General features: G+C 33.9%; 2 protein-coding genes and 1 long non-coding RNA gene across 6 annotated transcripts; 1 reads left to right on the top strand and 2 right to left on the bottom strand.

The window, feature by feature from the left end:
* Positions 1-5110: 5110 nt before the first annotated feature.
* Positions 5111-9931, top strand: LOC100799919 (proteasome subunit alpha type-5-like). Of its 2 annotated transcripts, none has more exons than NM_001254262.2 (10): positions 5111-5199; positions 6167-6204; positions 6332-6413; positions 6559-6639; positions 6835-6948; positions 7024-7125; positions 7827-7885; positions 8709-8811; positions 9362-9427; positions 9526-9931. In NM_001254262.2, the coding sequence occupies exons 2-10, from the start codon at positions 6191-6193 to the stop codon at positions 9616-9618; spliced, it is 714 nt and encodes a 237-aa protein (NP_001241191.1). In that variant the 5' UTR covers positions 5111-5199; positions 6167-6190; the 3' UTR covers positions 9619-9931. The 2 variants fall into 2 exon arrangements, with proteins under 2 accessions (NP_001241191.1, XP_014627727.1); XM_014772241.3 differs by lacking the exon at positions 5111-5199 and adding an exon at positions 5246-5437 and having other exon boundaries at positions 9526-9817.
* A 4444-nt stretch (positions 9932-14375) lies between these two features.
* LOC100799389 (protein indeterminate-domain 5, chloroplastic) lies at positions 14376-21220 on the bottom strand. Of its 3 annotated transcripts, XM_006605814.4 has the most exons (5): positions 20868-21215; positions 20442-20694; positions 19668-20064; positions 16235-17427; positions 14376-14638 (listed from the first exon to the last, which is right to left on the bottom strand). In XM_006605814.4, the coding sequence occupies exons 2-4, from the start codon at positions 20593-20595 to the stop codon at positions 16275-16277; spliced, it is 1704 nt and encodes a 567-aa protein (XP_006605877.1). In that variant the 5' UTR covers positions 20596-20694; positions 20868-21215; the 3' UTR covers positions 14376-14638; positions 16235-16274. The 3 variants fall into 3 exon arrangements, with proteins under 3 accessions (XP_006605877.1, XP_003555867.1, XP_006605876.1); XM_003555819.5 differs by having other exon boundaries at positions 16243-17427; positions 20442-21220; XM_006605813.4 differs by having other exon boundaries at positions 20442-21215.
* On the bottom strand, positions 18349-19661 carry LOC121174281 (uncharacterized). The gene is made up of 2 exons (XR_005890262.1): positions 18898-19661; positions 18349-18801 (listed from the first exon to the last, which is right to left on the bottom strand). It is a non-coding gene; the product is annotated as an uncharacterized lncRNA (long non-coding RNA).
* Positions 21221-23031: the final 1811 nt, after the last annotated feature.

Here is a 23031-nt window from a genome sequence, read left to right as displayed (position 1 = left end):
CCACTTAAAGAAAATTAATCCTCCAACAGCTCTCTATTGTTGGTGGTGCAATTACAGGAATTTGTTTTCAACAGTTCTTTGTTTCCTTTTTCTGCATAATTAACATAATTGGCATCCATGGATAGATGATTACGGCTAATACCCTCCCTCAAACGCGGTCGAGGTTGAAGGCAGAGTTTGGTTCGAAAATGCATGAGAATAGCTTTGGACACGAGCTTAGTAAACAAATCAACAACTTGATCATTGGTAGGAATGTGGTGAGTGGCAAGATGGCTAAGAGAAACTCATTCACGAACATAGTGATAATCCAATTCAATGTGCTTGTTGCGGGCATGAAAAATTGGATTAATAGTCATGTGAAGAGTGTTGATATTGTCACAGTATAACAGTGGAGGGAAGGCAAGTGAAATGCGAAGGTCTTGCAAGAGAAAGGTAAGCCATGTGAGTTCAGCTGCAGTGTTTGTCATGGCCCTATATTCAGCTTCTGTGTTGGAGCGAGAAATTATTGATTTTTCTTAGCACACCATAAGATAAGATTTCCACCAAGATAGATACAATAGTTGATGGTAAAGCTTCGAGTGATAGGACAACCTTCCCAATCTGCATCTGAAGAAGAAAAAAGATCAAGTATGGTATTTGAAGTAAAGTGGAGTCCAACATCAATAGTTCCTTTGACATATCATAATATATGATGGGCCATTTGTAAATGCATAATGGTAAGAGAGTGTATAAATTGAGACGCATAATTAACACCGTATGAAATATCAGGGCGAGTAAGGGTGATGTATTGTAAAGATCCAACAAGCCCACGAAAGTAACTTAGATCATCAAGGGGAGTGTTATTAGACATTATCTTGGTCTGAGCTTCAAATGGTTTGCTCTTTGGCTTACAATCAACCACGTTAGCTCATTCAAGGATGGTAAGAGAATAATGTGACTGGGATAGATGAAGGCCATCAGTTGTCGGGAGGATCTCAATGCCAAGGAAGTGATGAAGAGGCCCCAAGTCCTTCATGGAGAATTCAGATTGTAGAAGTTGAATGAAGTCAAAAACTAGAGTGGTAGTGGATCCCGTGAGAAGTATATCATCTAGATAAAGAAGAAGAATTAGTGATCCAATATTTGAGTGCCAAATAAATAAAGATGGATCAACCTTACTACAAAAGAAACCATATTTAAGAAGAAAAGAACGGAAATGATCAAACCAAGCACGAGGTGCTTGTTTAAGGCCATAAAGAGCCTTTTGAAGCTTACAAACATGGTTTAGGAATTGAGGGTTAGCCATGCCAGGAGGTTGCTCCATGTATATGTTCTCAGAAAGCAAACCATGCAAAAACACATTTTTTACATCAAGTTGTCGAATGGGTCAATTCTCAACAAGATCTATAGTGATGATTAATCAGATGGTGCTTGGCTTGATTACATGAGAGAATGTTTTAGTATAGTCTACTCCATTAACATGGTGATAACCCTTTACAATAAGGCGAGCTTTGAGCCAATCTAAGGACTTATTAGGGTTAAGTTTTGATTTGAAAACCCATTTAGAGCCAATAACATGCAGGTTACAGGTGCGACGAACGAGTTCCCAAGTTTGGTTTTTATGTAAAGCCTCAAGTTCTTCGCACATGGCAGAATGTGTGGAGATGACATGGTGATTAAAGCATACTTAGGATTAGGCTTTATAATTCTGTGTTGTGAGAATGTAACTATGGAATGAACTGGTACAACTTGTGGTAGTTGAGTCTGGGTAGAAGAGGCAGACTCAAGTGGTTGTATTGAGTTAGACGGCCCAAGCTTAAGGTCTGGTTCAGTTTATGAATATTGTGACTCAAGGTGCTCATCTTCAGGAAATGAGGGTTGTTCTGGTTGACCAAGAGATGCAACAGGGAGTTGTAAGGCAAGAGATTGGACTAAAGAACTTGAGCATGGTGGAGTGGAAACAGAAGCTATTGTTATTGTTGTTAGGTCTGCACAAGAATTGGAGTTAGTATAAGGTAGTCAAGAATCAAATATACTAACTACATGTTGTGTAGGGGAGAGAATTGTATTATGATGGTTAGTTTTATAGGGAAAGAATGACTCATAAAAAAAACATGTTGTGAGATAAAAAATTTCTTACTAGAAGGATGAAATCATTTATATGCTTTATGTATATCACTATATCCAACAAAGACACAAGAAATAGTTTTAGGGTCAAATTTGTTACGCCATGTATCCCAGGTGTAAGGAAAACATTTAGAACCAAAGATACGTAACGATGAATAATTAGGGTGTGTGCCATGCAAGGCAAAGTAAGGAGTTTCAAAATTAAGAGAAGATGACGAAAGTATATTAATAAGATAAACAATTGTAGTGAAAGCTTTAACCCATTGGCATAAAGGTGCACCACTATGAAATAACATAGTCATACCTAATTCGCATATTATTCTATGTCTCCTTTCAACCATACCTGTTTGTTTTGGGGTATATGGGCAAGAAACTTGATGTATAATACCTGTTAAACGAAAATGAGTTGAAAGTTTCGAGTTGATGAATTTACCTCCTCCCTTAGAATGAAAAACTTTGATTTCTTTGTTAAATTGTTTTTTAACATATTGTTCAAAAGATAGATAAGCATTAATAAAGTCAGATTTATATTGTAAAGGAATAATCCATGTATATTTTGAAAAATCATCAACCAAGCATGCATAATATTTGAATTTACTAATAGACAAGACAGGAGCGAGTCTCCAATTGACAACTATCACAAAGATGTTCAAATTTCAAGGTCCCAACTACATCAATTAATCCTTTATTCTTTAGCAAATGTAAAGCCTTTGTTTGATGATGTCCTAGACGTTGATGCCAAATATCTGCTGATCCTGATTTGAAACGATTGGAAAAATACAATTCCAACAAAGGGAAGAGAACATATAAGTCTCCCGGTGATAATTGGTTTCCCTGTTTCTCGTTCCTTAACACAAAAATCAGCATTAGAAAACTCACAATTACCAAGGAATTATTTTGTTAGTTGGCTTATAGAAAGCAAATTTTTCGTTAAATCAAGAACAAGTAAGACATCATGAAGAGGTAGAGTAATATTTTTTTTTCTTAATGAATGAGTCTCCAAAACCATGAATTGGGAGAGAAGAACTATCACCAATAAGCACAGAATCTATACATGGATATTGTCAAATATTACTTAACATACTAGCTTTACCTGTCATGTGATTGGAGGCTCCGGTGTCGGAGGTCCATTCTGTTTCAACAATTGTGTTGTCTAAGGTAAGGGATACAAGTGCTTGAGGTATATCATCATATTGAGTTGGTTTCTTGGACACCCACCAACATATATTTGCTATATGGCCCATTTTATCACGACATTTTTCATTCTGATATTGTTTTCATTCTATAGGAGTCATACAATGTTGTCCTGATGGTGGAGGACGTCTCTGCTATGTGCTCATAAGGTTTTGTCTTTTATTTTGGTTCCTGGGTTGTTGAGCCTGAAATCCTCTCCCGGTTGATGTGAAGGTTTGAGAATTCCCTTGATGTTGAGAGGAAAATTGACGAGATTGTTGTTGTTCGTCATAGAAGGCCACTTGAGGAGCAGAAGAGTTATGCACAATGGAATGATTGGAGAACCAATTGCAACGTTGATCATGACTTTGGAGTTGTGAGATTAACTCAGAGTATGATGGCCTTGCAGGTTTTAGCATGGTTGTTTTTAATGTTTCATACTCCTGCCAAAGGCTTGTGAGGAGATAGAAATTTTTTTCTTTGTCTAGGATAGGTTTCCAATTGCAGCAAGGTTGTCACATAGACCTTTGAAAATGCGAATGTGTTCGCTAATACTTTGATCATCTTCCTTGTGGATTTGTTGACGGAGTGTGAATTTACGTTCTTGCGAGTCTTCCGCATATGAATCTTTAAGTGCAATCCAAAACAACGTGGGTAGTGTCTAAGCCAACGAGTCCAAGTGCTTCCTCAGAGAATGTTCCAATTATTATCCATCCTCGAAGAAGACAATTTGCCTTGCGCCAAGTAATGAATTTGTCAGTTAAATTTGGAACAAAATTTTCTCTGTTTGTTGTGTCATTGGAATTCGATGTGGTGTATTGAGTGAGGGCTGGATCATCATTTGTAAGGTGACCAACCAAGTCTTGGCTTTCTGCTAATGCTAAGGCTTGTTCATGCCATGGTCGGTAGTTTGTAGGGGTGAATCTGAGAGTGATGAAATTGCCAATATTGAGGGAGAAGGAAGTCATGTGTAACTTTTTATTAGAAACGTGAACACATTACATATTGTACAAGAGAGACATAGGAGAAATATATAACATAGTGTACAAAGATTCTGCATAAAATAATTAATTGTGAATTAATTGCAGATTAAGAGATTCTAAATATAGACTAAGTTTCCTGAACATGTTTAATTAGAATCTCATTTATTTGCTAGATTGATTTGCGTCACCTAAAAAAAATTAATCCTCCAATAACTCTCCATTATTGGTGGCGTAATCACATGGATTTGTTTTCTTTTTATACATAATTAACACAATTAACATACATGAACAAATGATTAGTGTTAATAAAAACTTCCTTCTTAACCTTGACACACACCAACTGGGTTGGTGCATCTAGCCTAGTAACAAACTCAAAAAAGGGTTAGGTTGAGCAAAAACAACTAAGATAATTAGTTATTTTAAAAAAAATTATTTTATGTCCGGACAACAAAGTATAAAAATTGTTTACTTTTACTTTGCATAAAATATTTATTTTAGAATCCTTTTATTTTTCTCCAATCTAATTTTAACTATAATTTATTTGAATAATTCATGAGAATCAGTTATCAATCCTACTGTACAAATTATAGTATTACCATAAAAAAAATATTTTTCACTTTACCTTTACTGTAAATAATTAATTGATTATTTAGTCAAAACATACTATTAGGAGGGGAAAAAAGAAGAAGAAAGAAACAGGAAAGGAAAAGGAAAAGCGACCTTGCCATCCTAATAAGGATCACACGATCTTAAAACCCACATAAAGTCCTCAAATCGAACGGGTAAAGAGAAAAAGTTCGTGGTCTCAATTTACGTCTATTTATTTTTTTGTTAGTTTTGAGAAGGCCCCTTGAACAAGCAAAATTAAGCACAAAAGCCCAACCCTCTCTCTCGCTGTTGGTCTCTCCTATTTGGCATTCGCAGATCGATTACGAAGGTAGGGTTTTTCCTGTTTGAGGTTTAATTTTATTTCCCCTTCCCTCACCCCTCTTTGATTCATTGTATGTTGACATATAAGAATCTTGTCGTTGTCAAAACTTTGGTTGGATGATCTGATGCCGTTTAGTCAATAGTGTGTGTGATTTTTGGTTACATGAGAGCTCGTGCACCAGCTATGGTTGTTACTTTACTCGGTGAATATCACATCACATGGGTTGATTCATGGAGGCTTAAAGGTGAAGAGATACTGCTTATGCCTGAACTGAGTTTGTTATGTAAAAAAATAAAAATGAGGTGGGCGTGTGTGAAAGAGACGGAATCTGAGAGAGGGTTTGTTTGTGTGTAAATGTTTAGAGGGAAAAAAAATCAGAGGGTGAGAGAAAGCAGGTTCGTGAAATTCAGAGCTCGGTTTGTTGTGGTGAGGAGAGTCTTGGTTTCTGTATGTTTTAAAAAGAAATGAAAAGAATCAGTTGGGGGAGGTAGTGTGGAAGAAATTGAAAATACCCAATGTCATCTGTTTTATCGTCCACTGTAGTATTGCATTTTCACGTATATTGTTTTGTTTTTCAGAGGATGGTGCATGAATAGGAAATAGGTGAACATGTTAGATTATTATCATAAGTTCTACCATGCTTGTGTTAGATTTGTAATGTTGGATTAATACCATCTTGTTATTGTAAATTCTACCGTGCTTGTGTTTGATTCATAGTGTTAGATTTTAAATTTTAAATTGTAGTGTTAGATTGTTAGATCCACAAATGTGTTAAAAGTGGTGAACAGTAATCAGGGCGGGGAAGGAAAAACCCATCCTCGCCCCATTGCCATGCCTACAAACCCCAGTGAGGAGCAAACCGAATGCCTCTTCACTAATTCCCAATATCCCCAACCCCAACCCCAAACCTTTCCCATTCTTTTTACTCTTTCCCTTCATTGTTCTAATTTTTTTCTTCAACCATTTTATGCAGTAATTTCACTGAATCTTATTGAAGATGTTTCTCACAAGGTGAACCTACCCCCTCTTTTGCTGCAAACTTGCATTTCATGGTTTTTTGTTTAGCAAATGGGTTCTCCTGGAATCTATTAGTTTTTTTTCTCTATTTGTTTATTTTTTTATTTTGTGAGTGAAATAGGACTGAGTATGACCGAGGAGTCAACACCTTTTCTCCTGAAGGCCGTTTATTTCAGGTTGAATATGCAATCGAAGCCATCAAGGTATGTTGTTTCACTCCAATCTTTTTCTTCCATGATTTTTTTATCCATCTGCAAGAAAAAAAAGGGTTTACAACTTTAAGAAAATTTTTATTTGATTTTTTTTTTCTGTGTTTGTGTTTGTAAATGGGATTTTATTGGATTGCAGCTGGGATCAACTGCAATTGGGTTGAAGACGAAAGAGGGTGTTGTCCTTGCAGTTGAAAAGCGCATCACTTCGCCGCTTCTGGTCTGTTTATTTACTTTTTAATTATGTTAGTAGATTTTTATCATCTTACTTTGACATTTCTACAGATAAATGTGCTGTTAACTATTAACTATCAGTATACAATTTGATGAAACTAAGAAAGAAACATGCTTGTGCAAAATAATACGGAAATTGATTTGCACCTTAATTGATTTAAGCATGAAACTTCTCTTTCAGGAGCCAAGTAGTGTTGAGAAAATTATGGAAATTGATGAGCATATAGGTTGTGCAATGAGTGGATTGATTGCTGATGCTCGAACACTTGTTGAGCATGCACGGGTTGAAACTCAGGTACTGTAAACCTTATAGCAGATATTAAGTAGCTGATTAGCTAATGATTGATATGTTTTGTTTTATTGTTCACAGAATCATAGGTTCTCATATGGTGAACCAATGACTGTTGAGTCCACAACCCAAGCTCTTTGTGATCTAGCCTTGCGTTTTGGTGAAGGTGATGAAGAATCCATGGTAAAGAACCTCCCAGCTTTGATATGCATGTCTATTTTTGTTTGTTTGCTTGCTTATGCAGTTATGCTACATCTATTTAGGAAAAAGGGTAAAATAGGTTTTTGGTCCCTCTAAAATTTCTCAAATTTGGTTTTAGTCTTCCAAAAATTTTTGCCATACTTTGACTCTCTAATTTGGAAACTTTTGGTCCTCAAAGTGGTTATAATTAACATTTATTAACGGTTATAATTTATAAACCATATAAAAATATACTTTGAGGATAAAAAATGGAGTATTTCCAAATTAGAGGGATGAAAATAGGACAATTTTTTTGGAGGGCTAAAACCAAATTTGGAAAATTTTAGAGGGACCAAAAACATATTTTACTCTAGGAAAAATAATTTATGAACATTTCTTGTGAAGTTGCTTATTATTTATGTATCTGCTAGAAAAACTGATGCCTTATATATTGCATTTGACAACTGTTGATTGGAGATATAAACAAGTGTTATTTACCTAAAAAATTCAGAATGTACAGATATCCTCATATTGCATCAATTGTTGAATGCACAATAATTAAATGTGTAATTCTTCGTGTAAAAAAATTTAACATTCACCATAAAAAAATTTCTTTTGTACAAAATTCTAAATAGGGGTGTTCCTGTTGCAGTAGATCATGATATATGTATTTTAACATTCACCATTTCTTTTTTCTTTGGCAGTCTCGACCATTTGGAGTATCTCTTCTCATTGCTGGTCATGATGAGAATGGACCTAGCTTGTAAGTAATTGTTTCATCTATTAGGCATTAGGCAATGGCTACTTGTGGGTAATTTGATGGAGTTGTCCTTTTTGCTAAAAGTTTGCTTGTTTGAATTTATGATATCAGTCATCTTTTTAAATTGACGTTGTTCCTAGTATACTATATTATGTTTTTCTCTGGGGATTAGTGAAGTTACTAAAAAAGGAATTCTGGACACACAAACATTTGAAGAACAATTACAATTTTTCTGGTTGACCATGATCAAAGAGTATCAAGTAACCACTTATCAACTTTATTAACTACTTGGGTGTTTAATGGTTTCTAAGTTGGACATAATTTTGTCAAGAATTCCTTTTTCCTCTAATTTCTCTCTTTTTTCTCCCTGGTTCCTAGAGGATAACTCATCCTCTTTTGTTGTCACTTAATGCCTTTCTCTTATTGTGAGCCTGCTTGTTTAAGCTTAAAATAAGTAATTTTAAGATTGTGTAAAGTGAGTTTTTGTGGAGATTGTTTTAGGAGCTACTCGATATAGTTTCTCAAAATAATATAAAACATTAAAACCTGACCCTTTTCAGATTGTAATTATCTTGAAAAACTTATGGCTTACCCAAACATACTAACATATGACTGAAGTGATTTTCTAAGAAAAAAATCTTAAAAGAATGCACTGTATATTTTGTCTTCCTTTGTCAAAGGAAGTAGAAACTATTATGTTATTTGCAGTACTCCTTTTATGCTTTAAGGAGGATGCTATTTTAAGTTTATTGATGCTGGTCCTCTTTGCATCCTTTTTCATTTTGGACTTCTTACATTTACTGAATTTAAACATTTTGATTTTCAGATATTACACTGATCCATCTGGCACATTTTGGCAATGCAATGGAAAAGCTATTGGTTCAGGGTCAGAAGGTGCCGACAGTTCTCTGCAAGAACAATACAATAAGGTATCAATGATTATATATTGATAGTTTCTAAACCTTATATTCTGTTTATAACAGTAAACTTATAGTTGACTAGGATTTGAAAATGGAAATAGAGTGAAAACATAAAGAAATCAGGAGACACCCATCACCCTTGGCAGGGCTGGTAGAGTAGAATGAAAGCATGCTAATTACAATACCTACCATTATAAATAATGTATCAAAGAGCTAATACTATTTAAATAATATATATTCATTTTATCTGGAATCACAAAATTGTGGTAATTTTGATTGTCAAATTAATGCAACGCCATTCCCAACTTGTTCCTCCATTGTTTTGGAGTTTGTGTATGCACAGAAGAACTATCTGTCATGCTAGAGTCTTTAAGTGCATGTATGGTTCAATTGTACCTTTAAGTGCATGTTTGGTTCAACTGTACTTTGAAGAAATAATTGCTTCTTTTAGTTTTTAAAAAATAAGTGATTATTTTTGTAAAATTAAGTTTGAACTATAACATGCTGTAAGATGACTTGAAATGAATGCAATTTGGTGCTAATTTATCATGTTGTGCAGGACCTAACTCTTCAAGAAGCTGAGACTATTGCTTTATCCATTTTGAAGCAAGTTATGGAAGAGAAGGTAAGGATAAAATCAGATGCATGTTATGCCAATTGATTGAGGCCCCTCCCCCGAAATGGAATGGAAAATAAGTATAATTGTTTTGTATTTCATCTTAGGTCACTCCCAACAACGTGGACATTGCCAAAGTGGCTCCAACATATCATCTTTATACCCCATCTGAGGTGGAAGCTGTGATAAGTCGTCTATGATTTTCTTTTTGTGACTTTCTGTATTCAACATTTGTGTTTCCTATCATTCCTACCCGTACGTCTAATTATTGAGTATTACGCGGAAACTTTTTTGGTGGATGATGTTTGCATGTGCTACACTTGTGGCCAAGTTGTACACTGTACGAGATTCTGGTGTCATATTTGCTGCATTCAGTCTAGTTGAAATTGAGTACTAAAAGGGTTTCAATGATTTTGAGGAGACGATGAGGAAAAAAAAAGAATTACACATCTATATGCACATTATGTGTATACTATTGAAAGAAATAGGATTTATTTAATCCTTGCAGTCAAAGAAAATTGCTCACCTCAGTCAAATACTTGATTGGATATTTTCTCTTATAAATTATATTATTTTATCATTAGTTTTAAAAAAACTATTTTTTTTCATTATAAATTTTCAGATTCTATTTTTATATTTATGATATCGAGCTATAAATTTTTATAACATTTTAATTATTTTTATTTCCTATGTTTTCTCCTTTCCTTTGTCGTTATAAAAAAAATAGAGGTAAAATCAATCAATTTTTATTCCGTGTTCATTTTTTTTCCCATACTCATTGACTTGGATAGGTACTATTCTCGCGTACTAACTATATTCCTAAATGACATTATTATAGTCGGGTGTAGAGTTATTTTAACTATAATGTAATTGAATTATATTTTGTTACATGAATACGAGATATCAGTAATTTTGGAATTTGTTTAATACCGTGTGGAATTTAAGAAGCTAAGTTCTCAATCAAAAAAAAAAAAAAGAGATAGCTTCTAAGCTTTTTATAAATTGTACATGGTTATTTACGTATTAAGATGGACATTGTAAAAGGAAATGGGGATGCGAATTGCGAAGGGACGATGTTCATGTAACATTTCATGTTTGCAAGGCGGAGAGATTGTGCAACGCACATATGATGTGTGATGTTACACTACTCAGTTTGCTCTTTGAACTACCTTTTCTCTTTTGATAAAAATATCCTTTTGCAGAAACTAGTTTCCGCCATATATTTATATTTATATTCTAATACATTACAGAAGTTAATTTTGATGGGATAATTTTTTACAATATAAAAAGAAAGTTTCCGTAATATATTAAAACACTACAACATCACAGAAATTAATTTAACATTTATGTGTAAAGGAGAAAGAAGAATATTTAGGAATATAAAGGAAAAAAAGTAATGGGTGTGTGAGAGAAAAAGGGTTGTAAATAGCATGGTCAAATAACCGTGAAGAACCTATGCATCCGTACATTTTGAATAATAATAAAAAATATTAAAATATATTTTTCGTGCTTTTAAATATAAAAAACTTCAGAATTTATTCGTGTTAAATTTTCACTGTATTTTTTTATCATCGTAAATTTAAAAGGTGTTATTTTCTCTTGAAATTAAGCTTAAACGAATCTAAAACTTGTCACATTTTATAAAACTTAAATTATAAAATATAATCTATGAGAATTAAAAATTGTCAAATTATAAAAAAAATAAAGAAATAAAATCATAATTTATGACAGCTAAAACCGCCACAAATTATAGGATTTTTAAATTTGTTTTTTTTTAAATATAACTTTCTCCCAAACTCATAACAGGCATCACCCTAGTATTGCCACCCATAACAACCCCCATCAAAACCAACAAACCACCTCCATAATCAAACACCAAACACCACTATCAAACTCAACCGTCCCTGTACGCCTCCAAACACCACCATCAAATCTGGTGGCGTTGGAGTCGGGCGGCGCCGAGGGTGGCTCGTGCGCGCTGGGATGGTGCTGGTTGGTGCAGGTAGTAGCGCGTGGTGGTGGAGGAGGTGGTGCAGGTGGTGGCGCGACGCGAAGGAGATGGGTAAGGTGCTTGTCTGGTTGGTTGTGTGGGGGTCGAAGTTGTGGTGGTGATGGCGCGCGCGAATGGTGTGGGGGGGGGGGGGTGATGTTTGGGTGCAGGTTGGTGACCTCACGGTGATGAAGGTGGCGGCGCTAGGGACTTGAGGTCGACGCAGTGAGGATTCCTAAGATGGCGACAAAAGTGGCACAGGTGTGGTGGTGCCGTGGCAGGGGATGAGGTGCTTCGATAAGGGGAGGCGGAGGGCAGAGAGAGCGACGGAGAAGTCCTCATCACCGGGGGGGAGAGGATTTAGTGGATGCCGTTCTGGAGGGGTGGAAGGAGAGAGAATGGAGGAAAGAAAAACAGGAAATATAACTACAGGTGTTCAATTTTTAATGGACATATACTTAGGTTTATTAAGTCCCGAAAAAAAAAACATTTCAATTTTAAAAAAACATACCAAAAGTTTTACCACATATTTTAAACTTTTCAATATTTATACGGGATGAAAAATATATTTCAGAAGAAAAATTTTAGTGATTTTACATCTTTTGGTTACTCACGATACACTAAACCTAGAAGCAAAAAATTAAGGGTATATTTAGTAATCAATTTAGAGCCCTATAAACAGAAAAATCCCACTTTCCAAATAAATAAATAATATAAAAATATTTTTACAGTAACTATAAAACAAAATTTAATCCCAACAAATGATTTTTTACTCTATTATTTTTTCTCAATATATATAATTATTTATTATTTTAAATTCTTTATTTTATTAAAAATTATTTAATTTTTAAGAAATTAAAACCAAAAAAAATTGAAAACAGCTCTTCTCCCCTCTATTTTCATTTCATTCCGGGGGAATCTTTTTTTATCCCAAAAAAAAAAACTTTATTCCCAATTTTGTTTTATAAAAAACAATTAAATTTTTTTATATTTTCATTTTATCACCTTTCTCTTTATTTCTTTCTTCCCCATTTACGCGGAGAGAAAAGTAATAAATTCATTTAACTTTCTTTTTATAGTACTGGAATTTGTGTTATTAGGTTTTAGGGTAAAAAACTAACGGAACTTTGTGGTGAGTAAAATTCCATTTTTATGTATATAGGAAAAAATGTTATTTTAATTGATTTTTTATTATTATTTTAATTACACATTATCTAAAAATATACTTCTCAACATGTTTTCTTCACCACCCACTACCCCACGATGAATTTTCTGCTATTGCTGTCAAGTGCCAACTACTAACTTTGTCTTTCAGCCTCAATCTCCTTGTTATTTGTTGGCGCCATTACCCAAAAGGTTTCTGCGTAAAACAGAACAGGAATAATTTTTAAAAATGACCCAGATTTTTTATAAAAACATATAGATTCAAATTCAACCAAAGCAAAATTAGTTAAGTATTTTCTAAAAATTCCACTAACGTCTAATATTATTAAAGGAACAAAGGGGTTGTATTCAATTAATAAAACTATATTTGCAGGCGATAAGTACGTAGAATAGTGCCACATGACGTAAAAAGACCGTGTGCATGCACCCGAAAGTTAAAACCTAGCAAAGACAAGACCAAGTTGTTTTTGATAGTCATCCTAGCTCCTAATTAATGTTATTACTTAAAGAATATCACAAAAGTGTATTAAGTTTTAACGAAGACACATTTTCTTTTTTCAAATTATAAACAACTATTCAAGAATGGCAGGCGATAAGAGGGACAGTCCCAAGGCCAATTAATCAAAACACTGAAGAGAGTTTGAGCCATACGACTCAAAAAGACCTTTTTTTTTGGGTCAAAACTCATAAGACTAGTCAGTTATCGTAGGTAGACGATTTTCAGACCAAATATGTATACTACCTAGATGGATTCAATAAATGACCCAAGGCTAAGAACCTCTACATATATTAACTTTGATTATTCCAATTCTGACGGGAAAATCAACGAATTGGAACTGTCTATTCAAGAAAAGATATTTTTTATTATAAAAAAAAAAAAAGAAGAGGACAGTTTTTAGCCTAAAGGAATTCAACGCCAAACTGTAAAACGTATAACTGTGTAAGCAAGATATATAAGATCATCTACGTCCTGTTATTTTTAATATATGTTGTAAGCTTCTGTATATGCTTCACTCATATATGAGAGTTGCAATAAATATATTTTTCTCTTAATTTATATACAGCATGTCTAAGGTGGGATTTTGAAGTACTAATTAGTATTAGTATTAATATAATAATAATAATAATTTCCTTACTTCAGTTAATGCAGAGTGGCATGCCGAGTTTCAAGAGATCATGTTCAAATGAATTATTTGAATTCAAGTTTAGTTGGATAAGATTTATAATTTTTTAAAACTAAATGCATGTTATCAATACAAACTTAAAATTAGAAGTTTTAAGAGAGGGATAATTTCATATATATATATATATTAAAAATGTTTTAAAATTATTGAGATCAACGTATTTTGAATTTGTAATCCGATAATAATCAAATCGCATACCTTTTGATCTAAACCATCCCTAGTGTACTTAAATCAAATACTTTTTTTATTAGGTTGTGTGTTAGATTGACAGGTTTATCTGAATCTCTCTAATCTCTTTTAACTTACAAGCGATATTTGATAGATAAATATTATTTATCCTTTTATTATTAATTTATTGTCTTTTAGTATCAATATACTTAATCATTATATTTCGGTCACAATTCCATATTCCATATATACAACATTTCAACCAGTAGTACTGTACCACAATTCAATAATCATCTACTTAACTTTAGAAACATTGCTCGCAAAGCATGTGAGTTGTGACATAACGGGGCCATCCCGCTCTGAAGATGTCCAAACACATTTATGCACAAAATGCCAAAGTATATATGAACAAAGTCATCTCTGGCAGTCAAATTTAAATATAAGTTATGCATTGTCCAATAACAAAATCTATTAAATTAAACCATGAAAATCTTGAAGCTAGTTTGTTTATAAACCGAATAAACTTATAGAAAGGTAGGGAAAGAAAAAACTGAAAGTTGTAACGGAGTTGAAGAACCCTAATTTTGAAGCCTAATTTGCTTGCGCTATTAGTAAACTGCAGAAACTTCACATATGCTTCCCTAATGCTGCACTTAAAAATGCCTTAATTAGATGAGCTGGACAGTCAAGTTTCAATGGAACAAGTTGAAATCCCTGCAAAACAGCCAAACCATAAATAATTTTGAATTTTATTGTTGCTGAAACTGAAAAGATGATTCCAAACATTTGCAAGTTAATTAATTACTTAGCTAAAGTAGAGCACCACCTAATTCGAGTTGGCCTATATATAGCGAGACAAACAGAATAGACTTATATCTTCTAAGTTCTAACAACAACATAGTCTCAAACTGATGAAGAAAAAATTAAAACAATACTGTGAGAGGACACTTTTTATTTCGATAGTGAAATGAATAAATATCAATAGTTTTATGATAGATTATTAAAATTAAAGTAGTTTTGCAACGTTTTTTTTTATTCTATTTAATTTGATGGCTTCAGTTGTTTATAGTTGTTAAAATCAATTGTTTCAAATTGGTATATATATATATATATATATATATATATGAAGTGAATAACTTACGTTAGAAAAGTAAACTAACTTCATTTTAATATAATTGAACTCTTTTTAATGTAAGAATATATAATAATAAATATAAACAATTAAATAATATTTGAATGATTAAATTAAAAATAAATATGCATGACTTATTTAAGTATAATTTTTTAAAATAATCATGTGACTACTAACTTAAATCTTCAAACATATACTATCATGCATCAACTAACCATTTGCCCAAAACTTTTTTGAAAAAAAAAAAATACAATAAACAGAACGAATGAATCACAACATTATCGTAATTTAATTTAATAACAATAAGACATTTATTCTTTATCATAAAGTTATAGATAAAGTTAAGTATTTGAAATTTGTCCATATCAAACATTCTCTGCAAGCGTTTAAAACAGACTATATTAAAAAAATATCTTATTATAATTACATATATGACGTGACAAAGACATGTTGATAAGAGCAGGTATTGTATTAGTTCAGTCACCCTCCACCAGTTTGGCACTCGTGACTGTGCCAACCCAAAATATATCCAAAAATGAAAGAAAATGAAAACGAGAAGACAAGAGAAGAAACAAAGTACTGCAGAACGTCGCTTTCCGCCCCATGCAAGACAACTTGTCAGAGCACACACTCCTTTTCTGAACACACTGACTTTTCTTTTTTAAAAAGGTATAGCATCTTTCTAACACATGGACCAAGACCAATAAAATAAGAAGAAAAACAAAACACTTAGTTAATACACATTCTCATCTCTTCTATTTCACTTTCATTTTATTTTGTTTTTATTTTTACCAATATTTTCTATCACTTTTTTTCCTTCTCTTTCTGTATTTTTCCCCTCAAACTTTTTCATTCATACAACCCTAAAATGAAGTGCATACTTATTAATGCTAAAAAAGTAATAATAAACCCACACCACACCTCATTTTTAGACGTACATATAGGTAGAAGAAAAAAGAATCTAGTATGATAAATATGACAATGATGCATTGAAAAATACGATGAAAGTGAGTTGAAAAAAAATTGAATGGAAGAATAAAAAAACTCATATTAAAACCATTAAAAGAAAAAAAAAACTAATCACCTCGATGTAGGAAACTCTTTTTGAATCATAAGAATAATCATTCCCCTAACATGCCATTAATTAATAGTATATTGTTTTTGAGTTGACGACGTACCTTTGTACCTTGTTGGCATGATGGAGAATAAGTTTTCTCATCACTGAAAATTCCCTCCACCACCTCCAAAAGCTTGCCCTGATGACGGCGCAGCATTATTGCTATTATTATTATATCTTTCTGCCTCCAAAGAACTCAAGTTGAAGCCATGTTGCTGCTGTTGTTCTCTCTGCGCAACTCCTCCACTCCCACTCATTCCCCTCACTATCTGACCAACACCCAGAAAATCGCGGGTGAGCCTATCAGACCCTCCAATGCTGCTGCTACTTCCACTCATTGCGTGCACTTTTGGGTCCCTATTACTGTTATTGTTACTATGTTCATATGCTTCAAACCCATCTTCGAAAATGGAAGAGTTTCCACCAACAGCGAACGAGTTCATCAGGTCTTGGAGGTTACTGTTACTCTGTTCGTTCACGTGATTATTCCCTCCGAACATGCCACTGACGTAGTTTGCAGCATTCACCAGTTTCGAGCCGCCGCCGCCGCTGCTGGAGGACGCGCTTCCGAAGCTTTTCAACAGCGAAGCGGTGCCGCCGTTGCTCGTAGTTGCACCCATTTGTGCTGCTTTCTGAAGCAGTGCAGTTGCGGACATGTGAGATAAGGCACTGGCATTGACACTGTTGCTGAAGAGAGAAGGTGCACTTGAAGTTGCGAAGTAGTTAGTGCCCTCGTTGTTGTTGTTGTTGTTGTTGTTGCCTCCTCCTCCATTGGCATTGTTGAAGTGTTCAGAGAACGAAGCGTTGCTTGTGTTGTTGGAGAGAAAGGGAAGGCTGAAGGGTGAATTATTGTGGTGGCTGTTGTTGTTAAGGTGATCAGACAACTGCATTAACCCTTGTTGGAAGGGTTTGTTTTGGTCGGGGTGGTGGTAGGTTTGGTTGGGTTCGGAGGACATGAAGAAAGGTTGTTGTTGTTGTTGTTGGTTCGACGGTCGGAAGGGTGAACCGAGGATGTGGTCGAACTGGCCGGTTCGACCGGAGGCGGCGCCCAGGCGGAGGAGCTCGGTGGGCTGGGCGTTAGGGTCTTGCATGGTTGAGATTTGAGAACCGACCTGAGATAGGTTTAAGGCCATGTTGGTGGTGCTTCCGTACAGATGACTGCCAATTCCTCCGCCGCTAAGGCTAGGTGGCTGTCTTGCACTCTCTTGAGCCAGTGCATCGCAGAAGGCCCTGTGGGTGATGAAACTGTCACGCCTGCACTCATCACGTACATTCCAAATAATTAGTTAATTAATCAGATACTTGTTCTTAGGCAAATCACTAACTAATTCTTATGATAAGATTGTTGAATTTGATAATAATAACTTCAAAAGTTATATTCAGATAAATTTTAATTAGTTAATAAGTATAACTGAACAAAAATATTCTTTAATTTATGTTTCATGTTATTAGATCTAATTAGTTTTCAATATTCACTTGGAAGTGTAAGTGTTACTTATGAGTTATTATGAAGAAATATTACATGGTTTTACATTGCTATAGTTATGATCAAGATACATAATTAAATTTTATTAATTCTTTTGTGTAAATTGAAATCTTGACTATTTGTCACATGAAAAGTGACAAAAAATATGACCATTTAGTAGTTTCGGATCTTTTCATTACTTATGAGATAATATATTAATTGAATGAATGAAAAATAATCTTCAGAGGATTATAATAAGAAAAATAAAATCTGAATGGCATATAATTTCTTTTTATATAGTGGTTGAAACTCACAACTTAAAAGTTATTCGGCATAAATTTGCAGATAATAAAAAATATTTTTTTGAGTAGAAAATTAATAAAAACATTAAATTGTCTCAACTGAGTGTATATGCAGGAGCTAATAATTTTTTTTTATTATTACCACACATATAAAGAGAGGGAGGAAATTCTTAATAGAAGATTTTTAAGCTTAGTTTAAAATTTTAAAATAATAAGTTATAGAAAATAGTTCACTTCAGAAACACTATAACAATGATATTAATTTGAAGCTGTTACGTATCTTAAGCATACATAGATTACTAGAATTAGGACTTGGCTTTTCCAAGTTAAAGACAATAAAATTAAATCTTAATCACAAAATCACTTAAAAAATTGTTTAACATACAAATAAAAGAATAAAAGCTTTAATTGACCCGAGGACAAACACTTGCGTGTATTTATGAAACGAGTAATTAGAAAAAGTAATAATATGATAACTCTACAAAGCGAATGAGAAGATAACTAAAAATTTCCAAAAAGGGTACACAACAAGTAGGTGGAATAATTTCACGAGCACTTGATAAAAAGATTAACCAATCAATTATGAAGTGCAGTGTCAATTCAAGGACTTCAGGGTCTGATCTGGGTGTTCAATAAATGGAACCGAAGAATGTGTATTCAATGTTTTTGAGAGTAGAGAAAAAGCTGAACAATCAACAACCATGATTGTGGGATTGTGCTCAAACTGGACTTAGTTTGACTCCAATGCTATCAAATTTGTCAACAAGGTTGTGCCCACTTTGTGTTAATCATTAACATTTATTAGGTACTGCACATCTCTGATCTGAATTCAGCATGACCTCTCGCTCCCACCAAATTAAACTTCAAATCATATGGAAGGAAAAGAAAAATAGTAGTGGTACTATCTGCATTACATACATCAAAACAGAGAAAGAAGAGAGAGAGAAAGTTGGATACTTGATTAGGCCATAGCGTTATCATGAAAAGGAGAACCTGCAAGAGCACAGTACTGAACACATGCATCTAGCCAACCCAGAAGAAAACAAAGCTGGTCACAACATATCACACACAAACACTTACACACATACTCTCTCTCTCTCTTCTTCATGGCATAGCAACACGAGAATACAAAAGAAAAGAAAAGAAATATATATATATGGGAGAAAAAAACAGCGTTGTTTCCGAGGTAAAATTGGAAAGCAAGAGTTTTTTTCCATTAGCTTTATGCCTTTTGATGAGAGAGGGTGCTGTTCCTCCGTGTGTTTGTTCTGAAAGCCCTATGACCAAGGCTGTTTGGAGAGAAGATTCACGTGGGGGGATGTTTCCTTCCATTTCACTTGGTACCAATAGAAAGGGAAGATGACAAAGGAAACCATACGAGTGAGAAGGAACCAACCGAGTCGACAGAAGAATCTTAATCAATCAAATTGCTAAGGAAACCAGACTCACTACTAGATAAAAGAAAAAGCATCTAAGCCCTTTTCCTCACTATAGCATCCCACTGTATACCTATATATTATGTCTTGAACAAGAAGAATCTAATATAAACCCTTAAGCCAACCCCAAACAAGCCAAAACCAAAAACAGTGTTTTCCTTCTTGTGTTTATGGCTAAATTTTGCATAATAAGTAAAAAAGCTTAGTGTTTGGAAAAAGGGTAACAAGCAACAATATATAGCAATATTATATATAATATATGAATTGCACGCATTTTAGTGTTAGTGTTACCTGGAGAAGAGGGTGCCACAGTCACATCTATATTCTCTGGTGCCACAAGTCTTAGAATGGGCTTTCCAATCAGATTGAACAGCATACTTCTTGGAGCACTTGTCACACTTCCACTTCTTCTCACCGTGTTTGCGAGAGTAGTGTTTCTTAATCCCTGTGAGGTCTCCAAGAGCCCTTGAAGGGTCATGGTGAACGCATGTGGGCTCAGGACACAGATAAACCTTTCTCTTTGGCTCTTTTGTAGTCTTCTGCTTAAGCTTCCAAGGCAGGTTGTGTCCTCTTCTGTGTAGCTGTAGGTTTTGCTCTCTTTGGAACCCTTTGTTGCACACCTCACATATAAACCTGTTTGTTGCCATTAGGGTCTTGGGAGATAGTGCTATCACCTCCGCATCTGGATCTGTTACCATGGAAAAATGCCAAACAAAAACTAATTATTAATTAGAAAAATTAATTAATTCACTACACAAGCTATAATTAAAAAATAAAAAGACTGGAAATCAAATTGAGAAAGCTTCAAGACAAAGATTTCCAAAGGCATACATACCCATTTAATTTCAGTCCATTTTAATAAAATTTGTTTTGAAATTAGGGTTCCCTAGAGAATTAATTCACATATACCAAATGAAAAAAGAAAGGTAGGGAGCTAACCAAAAGCAAATTGTGGAATGAAAATAGATAAAATCTATAGAAGGAAAAAAAAATTGTATCATTGATATAGGAAACGATTTAGAGATTAGATCTTAATTTCTGATAATAAAAAATTAAGATACTTGCATGGTGTTCCAGGTTGGTTTCTCTTTTTCTTCTGGGGTGGGGGTGCAGCTGGTGTTGTTGATGAAGATGGTGTCAGGGAATGTTGTTGCTTCATCTGATTCTGATCCTCTTCTCTAAATCCAAAGAGCGACGCTGAGGAAGATGATGCCGCCATATCTCTTATAGCAAGTCCTATATATAACAATTAACCTTCTTCTGCTTCACCTGAGAGAGTGTTCTTTTTCTCCTTGAACCCCAAAACTGTATCAGAATTCTGGAAAACCCACATGCAATTTGAGTCCTCTTTAATTCACATCCCCAATCTCAGAAAGAAAAAAACTCATAAGGAAGAGAATTCTAGCAAAAGAAAAATCTAGAGGGAGATAGAACAGACAGAGATATTGAAGAAGAAGAAGAAGAAATTAATAGCAACAGCAAATACTCAACCCCTCCTCCATGAGTACTCCTTGATGTGATTTTCCTCCTGAGGCTGGCTTGTTATAAATGAGAAATTTGAGCTGGCAGTAATATTACTCAGTTTCTTCACTGATTTGGTGTCATGCAGATGCACCAACACATATACACACACCATTTCCTTCCTTCTTTTCTTTACTTTTTATTTATTATTCTCAGCCTTTTTTTCCTCTTCAAAAGCTTTTCCAGATTTTGCTCCCTTCTCTCTTGTCATAAATGAAATTTTTTACAATATGGAAAATTAATGAGAGAGAGAATAGAAAGAGAGAGGGTAAGGCCTACGGGTCGGTGGACCCAATCCTTAGCCACATAACGACATAGGATGTGTGAAAGCAGCATGAAACAGCTACACCACTCTCTCTCTCTCTCTCTCCCTCTCTTTCTATCTCTTATTTCGTATCTTCTTACTCACTCCCAGACAAACTTTCACTCATCACCCAACCCCACCGGACCTCACACAAAATTCAAAAGGAAAAGAAAAAGGACAATGAATAATGAAACTCTCAAACCGTAAAACCAATAGAGAGAAAATTAAAATAAGAAGTCTTGGTAAAAGAAAAATATATGGAAAGTAATTAAACTGTGTAAAAGAAATAATATTTCTTCTTACTCGATTATAAGAACAAAAAAAAAAGACATATTTGATCTTTATTAAGGAATTAATTATTTTTATTAAATGCGTATGAGTCTCAATTAAAAATAAATATTTTTTAAAATTATTTTTCATTAAAATTTAATCTTATTAAAGAAATGATATTTTGAAAATAATTTTATTGTTTATATTCAAAGTGGGAAAAAATAGTTGCTAGTAACACTTCACAAGGGTAAGAAAGGAACATATAATGATGTTTTGATTTGTAAAGTGGAAAACAAAACACCTGATAGTTGATTGGGTGAGGGGGTGAATGACACTGTTTGTCTGAAATTCAGCGGAGGCAGAGTGTACTGTACTGTTACCATTTAGGGTCACTGACATGGAAAAGGCAAAAAAGTATTCTGAAACTCTATGTGCTGTGTTTGGCCAACTTGGGTTGGGTTGAGTGAGGTCCTTCTTCTCTTCCCTTCTGTTGTTGCATGCAGTGGCTGGCTGGTCCTGGTCCTGGTCCTTCCCAAAGGTTACATCACTCACTATGAAGGGTAATTTCGTCATCTCATTATAAAGTGGGAAAAATCACAATCAGAAAACCCAAGAAAGGACCTAATCCAACCACTATGGATAAACAAATCACAAAGGAATTTTTTTAGATAATCAGAGTGAAACCAAGAGACAGCTGAATTCTAGACCGTGGATCCTGTGGAAACAAAATCACTGTCACCTTTTTCCTGAGATATTACCATGGAATAGAATAGAATAAAGTGAAATGTGTGCTTTTCGGGAATTATGAGGTCTTTTGACAGGGATAGTTAATAATATTATTATGAAGGTTTTTTTTTATATTCATTTTGTTCAAGACAGTTTTTATTCCATTTCTTTGCTTTGCTGTCTTTTCTATAAATTTTATTAATAAAAATGTCAGGGAAGTTATTATTATTTCAAATAATGACAGCTTAACCATAAAGAATTAAGATTTTTGACATTGATATTTACTAGAGATCATAAAGTCAAATTTTGTGAGTCATATACGGGTCAAGTTTATTCCAGGACTACTACAACTTTAAGCATCTAGTCTAACTACTTCATATAGTAGCCGCCTTATCTTTTAAATACCGAGTAATAGTATAGTAGATTTTTATTTGTTTTTAATTGGAGAGAGATTATTGTTAGATATTTGGCTATGATATATCTAGTCGGATCTATCCCCTAAAATGAGTTTACTCATCTAATATTTTTTTTTTTCAAATCTCTTGCAAGTTTCTAAACAATACTATTCATGTGCTTTTATTTTTTGAAGAAAAAAAATCATAGAACTAATTAATAGAAACTCAAGAAGTTTTACATTCAAACAAATTAACAAATAATAAATTATAGTGCTAAGGTTACTTAAATTCGAATGCTTAATCTGACCTCGTTTCCTTAATATATATACACAAAATAAACACGGGAGAGTAAAATTCACTTCGACCTTACACTTTTTTTTAAAAAAAAAAAAAGAAGATTTTATTCCTTAAGTAGTCAAACCAATGACAAGCATATAAA

Source organism: Glycine max, chromosome 20 (genome assembly GCF_000004515.6).
Source record: "Glycine max cultivar Williams 82 chromosome 20, Glycine_max_v4.0, whole genome shotgun sequence".
NCBI classification, from domain to species: domain Eukaryota; kingdom Viridiplantae; phylum Streptophyta; class Magnoliopsida; order Fabales; family Fabaceae; genus Glycine; species Glycine max.
Note: the sequence above shows the minus strand (reverse complement) of the source record. Positions and strands in the feature narration are given on the sequence as shown.

What these genes read in the sequence shown, in the direction of transcription:
- LOC100799919 (NM_001254262.2), top strand. An exon ending in ATGCAATCGAAGCCATCAAG is followed by an intron (nt 6,414 to 6,558) that starts GTATGTTGTTTC and finishes ATTGGATTGCAG; the next exon opens with CTGGGATCAACTGCAATTGG. An exon ending in AAGGTGATGAAGAATCCATG is followed by an intron (nt 7,126 to 7,826) that starts GTAAAGAACCTC and finishes TTTCTTTGGCAG; the next exon opens with TCTCGACCATTTGGAGTATC.
- LOC100799389 (XM_003555819.5), bottom strand. Translation starts at nt 20,595, where the DNA reads ATGGCGGCATCATCTTCCTCAGCGTCGCTCTTTGGATTTAGAGAAGAG. An exon ending in AAACCAACCTGGAACACCAT is followed by an intron (nt 20,065 to 20,441) that starts GCAAGTATCTTA and finishes CCATGGTAACAG; the next exon opens with ATCCAGATGCGGAGGTGATA. An exon ending in TGTGGCACCCTCTTCTCCAG is followed by an intron (nt 17,428 to 19,667) that starts GTAACACTAACA and finishes TGATGAGTGCAG; the next exon opens with GCGTGACAGTTTCATCACCC.